Raw genomic sequence first — 10777 nt, 5'->3', positions numbered from 1 at the left:
CTGATGAGATCAGGCGAGACTTGGAGAACCAGCTGTACTTGTCGGTGTTTTGTCCGTCGAAGGTCAGCGTAACATCCCCAGATGTGGACTCCAACACGACCTTAACCTAGAACATACAATTCTCTGAAGTTAGTTCAGAGTTTTAGCACCATTTTATAAGCTATCAGAAATGTACTCCGTATCACCTTTTCATTACTAGTGCCATCTAGTGCCAACATATGCGAGATCCAACCGATATGTTGCATATCTAGTGCGAATAAACATAACGTTATCAACAGAAGTGAATGCTGTAGACAGTCTCTTACTAACTGAAGCATTGTCCGATACATGTATCTAGAAATAAATCATTCACTCAACCATTCATTCATCCATTTATTCATCCAATCATGCGCATGTTGATTGACATCTACATTTACATTTTGTACCAGGGTGCAGGAAAACCCACATCATTTCCTTTATACCTATCCCCAACAGTGTTCGTTCAGACGATTGTAATGCCAGGCGCTGGCCCTTCCCCTTTAATGTGCTCGAGGCATGTCCTCGAACACCACACCCCCACTTTGTGTCCTTTCCAAAAGACAGGTGAAGCCCCAACTGAGATGACCTACCCAGGTTTGAACCATAGTCTCCTAAGTGATTGTAATCAGAAGCTCAACTGAAAGGCTGTTAGCAATTGAGCTACTGGGGACATCCCTTTCTACCAGAGTAGATGCTAATATCGTAGGGGTGCGTTGAGTGATATTGGATAACTTGCCTTACTGATGCCCAGGTACGACCACAGCTCAACAAGGGGGCTTTTGTCGTGCTGGACCGCGGTGTCAGAATCCGCACTCCATGCATCGAAGACTTTCTGTCCCGTACCACGTGCTGTTGCGAACAGCTGCCGCCACTCAGAGGCTATGGAGGAAAAAAATGTTCAAAGACTTGACAACCTTCAAGTTGTTTTCTTTAGAAATCCCCATCTTCAAGGTACCACAGGAGCATGGAAATAGAAGTTATAGCTGAATAAATAGACTCTTTTTTATTCCCACCGAACTTTCGGTGAATGTCTGTCACCTTTCTCAGGGCAGCCCTGACTGGTTCACATGGTACTGCAGCTACTGGTGTGATTACTGCTCAAGATGCAGTTCCAAACATAAAGTATGTACGTAATTATTATATGCAGTGATTGTTTTACACAGTGTTATGTTCACACTGCACCCCAGTTAGAACTGCCCTGAGGAAGTTGACAGTCACAGAATTGTTGGCGGAGCTAAAGAAATGTTTGTGTAAAAGAGGAGCCTCTTTATTCAGTGACTTACTAAGTTATGTTAAAGTTGTTAGTATGACATCTGCTTTTATGTCTCTGTGAAGCATGATAATTATAAAATGTTGGAAAGGCTTGATGGTACTTATGCAAGGATGTTAAGGGTAATGTGTGATACACCATGGTGGAAACATATTACAAATAGTCAGCTATATGGATCGTTACCAAATTTTACATCTGTTGTTTAACAACAAACAACGCCGACTACTCCTTGCTGGCCATGTGGCTCGTAGTAGAGAGCCAGTTGGCAAACACTTGTTCTGGACACCTGTTTTCTCTAAGAAACGTGTTGGTCACCCAAGGCTAACTTTGAAGAAGCTTATTGACTTAGAAACAGGACTGGATGGTACGGAACTCCTTGCAGCGATGAATGACAGACTGTACTGGAAGTTGAACTTCACTTGTTCCACATCATCATGAGGATGACATATGATGATGATGATGGAAATGCTTACCTTGTGGTACTTGACAGATAAAGCCGAGGTTCTGTGAACACGTGATGTCAACCCAGTTGCGGTTGCTGTTATACTTCACACAGTCCTGACCATCTGGCTCTCCAGTCTTCCAGCTACTGAAACTGCCCAAGTCACTTCCATCCTCCCATCTCCAACTGTCAGTGCCGGTGACTCGTTTCAAACCAACGAAGGACCCTGCAGCCTTTTCTCTCTCCAACAGGTACTCGAGTAGCTGGTGGGTTGCTTCGTCTTTTGGCATCGCCAGGCTGCCACCCTCATTGTTGCAGTGTGTCTGTGCGTCCGAGTGCGTTTTTGTGTCGGGAAATACCTTGAAGCAGTCCTCGGCAAATAACGTATAGCCATCGGGGCAGCGCTCGTCTGTAGAAATGGAAACACCCATTAGAGACATATTTGTAGGTCTAACATTGGGGGAAAAGAGGTTTACTTCATACATCAGGAAGTGAGAGACGAAAGAAGGTCTATTTGAGAATCCTGTAGGCAACTTTTTTGCCAATTTACAACATGTATCTAATTCTCGGAGCTCATTGCTTAATCATTTGGATCAGTAACATTTGACCATTTCTGTGCTGCTACCACAGATTTATAATATACATCCCCATTGGTTGTGCTTTGCTGTTGTATAAAACATTTAGGTCAGAAATACACCAAACCCATAAAAAATACTACACAATGTCATATACATGCATTGTGTGTGCATTCCCCATATATATGATTTCAGCAGGTGGGATTTAACCATAATGTTTACAAGCTTTACAAGTACCATTGCATTGATTGTTGCCTGTATTTATAATATCCATATATCATAGAGAAGGAAAAATTGGGGTGGAGGGCCATCAAAAAATTTTGGGGAATGGGGAGAGGGCTATTGAAAACATGTGAACTGGGGGAGGGCCATGGAAAAATATTTCTACTGGACCAGCTTTGCACCTTTGCCCTCCCCCGGTAAATATCGACTATCATTTATAGAAGCTGAGCTGCTACCAATTAAGACATGTATGGAGCCTTTATTTTACCGTAAACGATTTCGTAGACGTCATTGGCATCCGATTCTCCTTCTCCGTTAACACAGTTATTAGCCGACCCGTGCAGTTGGTACGTTCCCATCGCTGTTGCTGATGAGCCACACTGACCCCCATCCAGAACGGCAAACATGGGGAACCCCCGTTCCCTGGCCACCCAGTAACACTTCTCGATGGGGTTGGTGCGAGTTTGGTAGTCTCCATCCAGGCGGGGGTCCGTCAATTCCAGACTCGGGATCGCCTTAGGGCTATCCTCACCCCAACAGCCGATACTTCTGTATGGGCCTACACAAAGTTAAGAAATATACAGTTAACATAGAAGAAACTTTATTGACACAAATTAGTAGGGTAATGAAAACAAAAATAGAGTAATAGAATAAATCTTGCATATTATGATTTGATGTATCATTGTTATGTTTAAGGTATGGCGGCTGCGAAAAGGTATTTTGACACCTGTTCCGCCATACCCTCCAGTGTGGAGAATCCAAATAAATAAATATTAAAAATAAATCTTAAAATTCTATTGTTGAAACCATACCAATAGGATACCAAACTTAAAATTCTGATCTTCATACAATCATATATGGGTTGATCAAATATGACTGTCATTATCTTTTCTATTATTAACAAATTATATAATAAAATATATAAAAATAAAGTAATATTTTATGTATTTACCTATCTTAGCATTGTAAGAGCTGTAAAGTCTAATAATATAGACATGTACTTCTGGTATCGGGCTGACGTCAGACTTGCGTTGCGCGGTAGAGGGCAAAAAATGGGAAGACGATTTGGGTGTGACTTAAAATCCTTGAAAATCTTTCTTTTCCTTGAAAATTTTTGCCCAATCTGGAGACTTTTTGAGTTAGAAGAGACATGTAGGGTCTAAGCTTTCCTGTTTGGGTCAAAATTTGTTCAGTTCAGCAGTTCAGCTGGTGTAAGGACAGGTTTTAGTTATAGGGTGCTACTGGTTGTATCAGGAGGGAAAAGGGGTCAGAGGTGAGGTTTCTTTCATAGAGCGAGCTTTTCTCGGAGAAAGAGCAGAACAACCCTCTGTTTTCTTTGAATGGTTATAAACTAGACCCAAGTGACTTTCTGGTGGAGAAGAATTTTTAAGATTGAACTATGGGTTAGTACTTTTTTGAAGCCTTCATTTAGTGTATTTCAACATGCTTGTCAATGGGCAGCCCTAACTTCGATGTCTGACCTATCGTTACCAGTTATTGCATAGTTATTCCAAAACAGCATTCCCTCCTCACTTCAGTGTTGAAAAGCGTTGCATATCATCCCTTCTCAAAAACTATTAGTCCTGCACTCATTGTTTGTATCCTTTGTCACTAAACAACAAGAAAACTACTTGCTTTTTCCCAAAGCTTAAAGAGCTACAGTGTGTATAAAGGGTATACAAGAAAGACAAAGTTGTCAATGTGGATCACCAACAGTCTAAAATAAGGTGGTTGCAAGACCACCACCTGACCATTCTGAAGGACAAGCTGCAGCTGCAGAAATCAGCTGACATAAGACGAGAACCAATCAGAAGAAAGTTAGGATCCCCCCATTCAACCGCTGCTTTTTGGTGAATATGGTCACTACCCCAACCTTGAGTTGTATGCACAAAGCATTTGCAGGTCCCCATGAATCATCCAACCCAGGAGCTATGTTTGGGGTACCCGGATTGAGGAATAGCACGACGTGAAGTTTCTCAAAACACGACAATCCACACGAAACGTGCCAATTCTCAGACGCCGCTATCTTTGCACGCGTACGGACTTAGTGCGGCATGAGTAAGCACACGCGTGTAAAGATAGCGGAGCTTGAAGAATAACACGTTTCGTGCCGATTGACGAGTTTTGAGCAACTTCACGCAAACTCTGAACGCGTGCATTACCTCGCCCCGTGCTGACTTCGCACGCTTGTGTGTAGAAAGGACACGCATTTTCCTGGGCGCAAAAAGCGACGGGGACAGCGGCGGACATTGCGACAAGGGCGTGCCGAGGTACCTCGCGGTACAAACAGACACGTGCATGACCTCAAAGCAACCCGAGTTGGCACGTAATCCATGTACACAAGAAGCGGGAAGCGGTGGCGTAAAACGGACCGCTTTGACACAATGAATGACGTGTCGCGAACGTCTGACTTGAAATGCGTACATTTTCTTAATAAAACAGGAGTTTACAGCTATAGATTGGAACATCTGTCGCTATTTTGCAACGCACAGCGCTTTGCAAGGTCGGGCGTACAATTCCGTGCGGACATCACTAAAATTGAAGAAGTGCACGTAATGGGCCTTTACCTGGGGCGAGCGTGCAAAGATAGCGGCACGAGAGCATTGGCACGTTTCGTGTTGATCCTCGTGTGAAGAGAAACTTCACGTCGTGCTATTCCTCATATTACGGTCCCCCTATATACCTGGAGCCCCAGACTTGATAGCTTGTGTTACAAATCCCCAACGTCCAACACAAATCTTCACATTTAGTAATTAACCTTCGCATGAAAGTTCATGCAAAAAATGAAATGTTTTCCAACTCAAGGAATGTCACTCGCCGAAGTTTAATCTACCGGCACCTGACCCAAGAACTCAACCGAGACAGGCGCGGTACCAACTACCGACAAACTTTGACCCAGTGCTGACCTCACATGTGCAGAGTGTTAACAGTGCTCGGGTCAGATAGCTAAAGATGACCGAGAATTTCTGTCGGAAATTCCGTTGGGAGACATTCACTGAGATGGACAGCAGTTAATTTTTCTAATTACATGTAGTAATTAATTAGTTTCCTCACCACGTATGATTCTATAGACTTCATTTGCCCATGAGCCGCCCTTCCCATCTTCAGCACATGCGGTGGACGGTCCATGCTTCTTGTAGGCCTCTCCTCCCGGTGCAGACGACCAACACTGGCCCCCGTCTTGAACACCGAAAACTTGGAACCCACGGGACTTGACCACCCGGTAACACTTCTCAATGGCGTTCAGCCGAGAGTGAAAAGCTCCATCCAGTCGGGGATCTGTCCCTTCCAGATTGACTGGAATGGCGCGATCACCACTGTCAGTCCAACATCCAAGCCTACCGTAGGGACCTGAAGGGCACAGGACATTACTGGCAATCTGCTCAATGGCAATAAATGTAAAAATATGCAAGTTCATGGTGTCTATCCATGAAGATTCCAGGTCATAACAAGTCCATAAATACAAGTATATCATTAAACCGAACACAGAAGTGTACAATATTTAGTACACATTTCGACATCATCTGTTCTGTTTACAGAGTGTGAAATGAAAATTTCTTAAGTCACTGGAATGTGTTTATTGTCTATTTTCACATGAAAAACAAGTCTACTCATTGCAAATGGTAAAAAGGAATACAAATGTATGCAAGGGAAACCATAAAACTCCAAGGTTTTTTCTAGGTTTTCCCCTTGACTCTTTTGAAATGAAGAAATGGTCTTGATAATTACTACTAATAATTAATCATTAAAAAAACATAAGTAAATAAGATCTAGTAAAATAAAAAGCATATTGTTGTAGATACAAAGGAAAAACAACCAATGAAATAATACAATACTGACCAAAACAGCCGATCAAAAGGGTACAAGTACTACAACAACAAGCCCAGTTACAATTGACATAATGGAAAAGCTTTTGGCCCTGTGAACCACCTACTTCATTTTTGTAGTGCTAAGCTACCAGAAGTTGGCTAAACCTAAGGCCTTGTAACTTCAACTGTTCCTTCCTTACCACCAAGGAGCAAAGGATCATTGACAATGTAACCAAATTCAGAGTGGAGAACAATGTCATGTTGTGTACCACAGGGTGTCATCCTGGGACCCCTCTTATCTTTGGCTCTTTAAGGGGATCCGCCAGTCAATCCGCCATGCAAATTGATGGTTGTCGAATATAGTTCAGGGCCTAAAACTTCAAGATTTTTTTTCCTGGTCAAATGGGTAGAAATCCTGGCAGTTTTGAGGTGGGTGTGACAGGGGAGGGTTTCTACTTTGTGATTAGGACCAAAAAGCTGAGTTTGTGTGGTTTTTAGGGGGTATAAAGTTGGGACTTTTTTGTCCTAGCACATGGCCTCCTCACTGGGTTGTGGTGCGGTTTTGAGGTCATGGGTCAATCTTTCAGTTTCCCGGAAGTTTCACCGTTAGATTCATGCCGAAATGTGGTTTGTCGGATAGCTGAGATGTCGGGCTTTCATATGAGGGTATGTTTGTGTGCCAGTAACGTCAGAAAGTTGAGTTATTAACAGTTGCTTTCTCCTCTTTTTTGTATAGGGAACCATTGTTTAGAGGCTGCAAATTGAATCACCTGCGGATACCCAGCATATTGACAGTGCTAGCCAGAACACATCCTGAATTTGTCAGTGATCTACATATTACAAGTCAAAATATTCCAACAGCTTCCATCATCCAAACAGTGGACAACCACCTTAAACAGTTGGACAATATCACAAAACACTAAAGTCCATCCCAAAAAGTGCAAGTAATCCAGTCAGTATATGGGACTTCTTTAGGTGAAAAGGCAATGCTGACTGTCTTTAAAAAGGTATCAATAATTGATGTCTTTGTTGAAAGGGTGGCTTTGGGCAACAAAAACTACTTTAATTGGCTATGTGGTCTGGTTAATAGTACAATACCCCCTTTCCACTGAGGTGGCGACCATCCATTGAGAGGCCCAAAATCTTATTCATAGGAGTTGAAATGAAATTTATTGATAAAGAAGCGTTTTTTGCGGACTTCAAATCATACCTTTACTTTGTGGATCATAATCCAATCATAGAGTCATAAGTCATACAAATCCAGCTTAGTCGCTCTGTGTCCATTCAGTGGTAAAGCCTACTAAAGGTTACTACCCTTTAAGCCCCCTTTTGAGACCATATAGGCAGTGGATTGTTGCCCACTGTGTCTAGTATTGGGAGGTGGAGTCCACCGCCTTTTACCTCCCAAACCGAAGTCAGGTACCCATTTTTACACCTGGGTGAAGTGAGGAAAGACCTGGTAAAAGATTTAGACAGCCCTGACTGTGCCCCACCCTCCCTGCATAATCTACTTGTATCCTCCCTGCTATATGCTGACGACGTAGTGTTGTTTTCAGAATCTGAAACAGGTTTACAATGCGCTCTGGATAAACTCCATGCATTTTGCGAGAAATGGAAACTTCAGGTGAACCTAAAGAAAACCAAAGTTATGATTTTCAACAAACTCGGACGAATCTTCAAAAACATGAATTTTACTTTCGGTAAAGATACTATAGATATTGCAACCTCCTATTCTTACTTAGGCCTGACGTTATCCCCCTCAGGTACCTATTCTCTAGCAAAGAAACAACTGTCCTTGAAAGCACGCAAAGCCATTTTCAGTCTGAAATCCCTGATGCATTCATCTCTGTCTCCAAAGGCTCTGCTCAAACTATTTAGTACATGTATCAAACCTATTATATTATATGGTTGTGAGATTTGGGGTAAAGCTTATTCAGATGACAGTTGCCCAGCAGAAATTACACAGAACCGTTTTTGTAAAAATGTTCTCGGTGTACATAGAAATTCAAGTAACATAGCTAGTAGAGCAGAGCTTGGAATGTACCCAATAGACATAGATATATCCATACGTACAGTTAAGTATTGGCTGCGCCTCAAACAGTTGGACTTCTCAACACATCCCTTACAAGTAGACGCTTTACTCTGTCAGCAATCTATACCGAATAACAGCCGTAAGAAATACTGGTTACAAGACGTAAAGGAAATTCTAGACAATACTGGTTACTCTTACCTATGGAACTCTATGAATTCACAGCTAGACAATAAGCATATATGTACATCGTTAAGAAAAAGGTTAGAAGATATATATATCCAGACATTTTCTCATAGACTGTCCACAGATAATGGTAAGTTAAGATTTTTCAAGAAACTAAAGAAGGGATACTCAATGGAAACTTATTTAACGTTACTAGATAAATTCGAGGTCAGATCGGCAATGTGCCAACTTAGAATTAGCGCCCACCCCCTTGAAATTGAGAGAGGGCGGTACAAAAAGCTACCTGTGGGCGAAAGAACCTGTAACCATTGTATGGCAAAACCGGTGGAAGACGAAATACATTTTATTTCTAACTGCCTCTCTAACGATCAGGAAAGAAAGGAGTTATTTGAAGAGGCATGCAAATTCCACAAAAATTTCCAAACGCTTACCGACGAAAACAAAACTATAACGCTGTTAACGTCACATAACCCATGCATCATAGAAAAAGTGGGACACTTCGTCTTCCACTGCTTCCAGAAAAGAAGTCAAACCCTAAATACGTAGATTGTAGCTCTCAGCAGTCCATACCACTGATAGAATAGTCACTCGTTTACACTTGTCACCATTGTTATCTATACCAAAGTATTTCATTTTATACATGTTTATTATATTCTCTGTATGTTTCATGTTGCAATTAGCCCTCGGGCAAGAACTTGCAAATAAACTTCTTTATAAAGTGCCGTCGATGTAGGTTAGACATTCAGGTAATAAGATACGCCAAAAAGTAACTACTTTTTGGCGTAACATATAAAGTGCCTTTTACAAGAGCACAAAATTGGTACCCCACGTTAGTTCACCTTTATCCGCGGGGTAACCTATATCCGTTGTGTTGCTAAACAGGGTATTCAGGGATATCAAATCGATGGACGGTAGTTTCAAATTGTACTATTTTCGAAACATTGCAGTTTGAAACCATTATCTGCCGACTTGATACCCCTAAATACATTGTTCTTAAAAAGAACGGATAAAGGTTACCCTATGGATAAAGGTGAACTAGCGTTAGCATGACAGGATTTGAACCCAGGACCTCTGACATCTGGGTCGAATGTAACACTGAGGCAAGACTGCTTGTGCACTACATGACACCACCATCCAATGGATACGTTGCAAAAGCTGAGCAGGTCAGAACATTGCTGGTGGGAGGGGTGCACGTGCATGGAGAAAACCACTGGAAGATTGGGAAATATCCATATGGACTCTGGGAAATATGGACTCTGGTATAACTTGCCATATATGGAGACAGGTCTGTGTCGACAATGGATATTTTCATAGCAAGGCAATAGTGGGCAGTTACAAGGAACCCGGAGATAAAGTTACGACATCTGTGTTTACTTCAACGAGCATGTTTGTCAGTACAGTCAAACCTGCCTATAACAGCCACTCAAGGGACTGGAAAAATGTGGCCACTATAGACAGGTGGCCACTGAAGAGAAAATGTTGATCAACTGACCACAAGCAATAACTTACACATGATGTCAGTACCCACCAATTTTTCTCACCAAGTTTCACCAATGGGAAAATTCCAAGGGACCAACAAAAAGTGGCCGCAAATACTGGTTTGACTGTATCGTTAAAACAGCCCCAAGTTGATTCAACAGTCTGTTTCCAAAAACAGTTTTCGACCATCGTATAAAGCATAACGTTACAAAGCCGCTGCAACATGAGCAAATAGCGTGCCGCTAATTGCAAAAATATATCAGGAAACGGTCGTAGTCAATTTTAAAGTCAAAGAAGAATATGACAGAACAAGAATGAAGAATCTATATTGCTTCGCATACTATACTCTGTGTGATAAGCCAATTGTTCAAACTTCCTTACCACTTAGATGACAAATTTTGGCTTAACTTTTTTTCCTTTGCACGCTGGCATCAGTTTTGGAGTTCCCAGTGGATGTCATCCATATAATCAAATCAAGATGGCCTTGTTTACGTCAGATAGGCTCGAAGATTCCCGCTGTTCAAAGCAAGGAGGTTAAAAAATGAACCTCCTTGGTCAAAGTCACCAGTTAGTGTTGGTGAGGGGATTTCTTACCTTACCTTACCTTGAGTTAAGTTAAACACAGATTGAGCAACGTCCTTGGTTTGAGATACTAGTAGTTTGTGGGGCTTTCTAAGAGTCAGGATAAGAACTCATCTGAATGCTGTGAATCGAAAACATGCTAACACATGGGGAGGGGGCAGCTAC

The 10777-nt window shown here is 42.0% G+C and overlaps 1 protein-coding gene across 1 annotated transcript in view; it reads right to left on the bottom strand.

Annotated features, from left to right (window-relative positions):
* LOC118427103 (macrophage mannose receptor 1-like) overlaps positions 1-10777 on the bottom strand; it is a 17635-nt gene that overhangs the window by 2548 nt on the left and 4310 nt on the right. The window contains exons 2-5 of the mRNA XM_035836739.1: positions 5582-5878; positions 2796-3086; positions 1762-2139; positions 755-897 (exon numbers count right to left, since the gene is read on the bottom strand). Coding sequence (XP_035692632.1) covers positions 755-897; positions 1762-2139; positions 2796-3086; positions 5582-5878 — 1109 coding nt within the window. The remainder of the gene's footprint in view (positions 1-754; positions 898-1761; positions 2140-2795; positions 3087-5581; positions 5879-10777) is intronic.

Source organism: Branchiostoma floridae, chromosome 12 (genome assembly GCF_000003815.2).
Source record: "Branchiostoma floridae strain S238N-H82 chromosome 12, Bfl_VNyyK, whole genome shotgun sequence".
NCBI lineage: Eukaryota > Metazoa > Chordata > Leptocardii > Amphioxiformes > Branchiostomatidae > Branchiostoma > Branchiostoma floridae.
The sequence above is the reverse complement of the archived record's forward strand: the minus strand, read 5'-3'. Positions and strand labels throughout refer to the sequence as shown.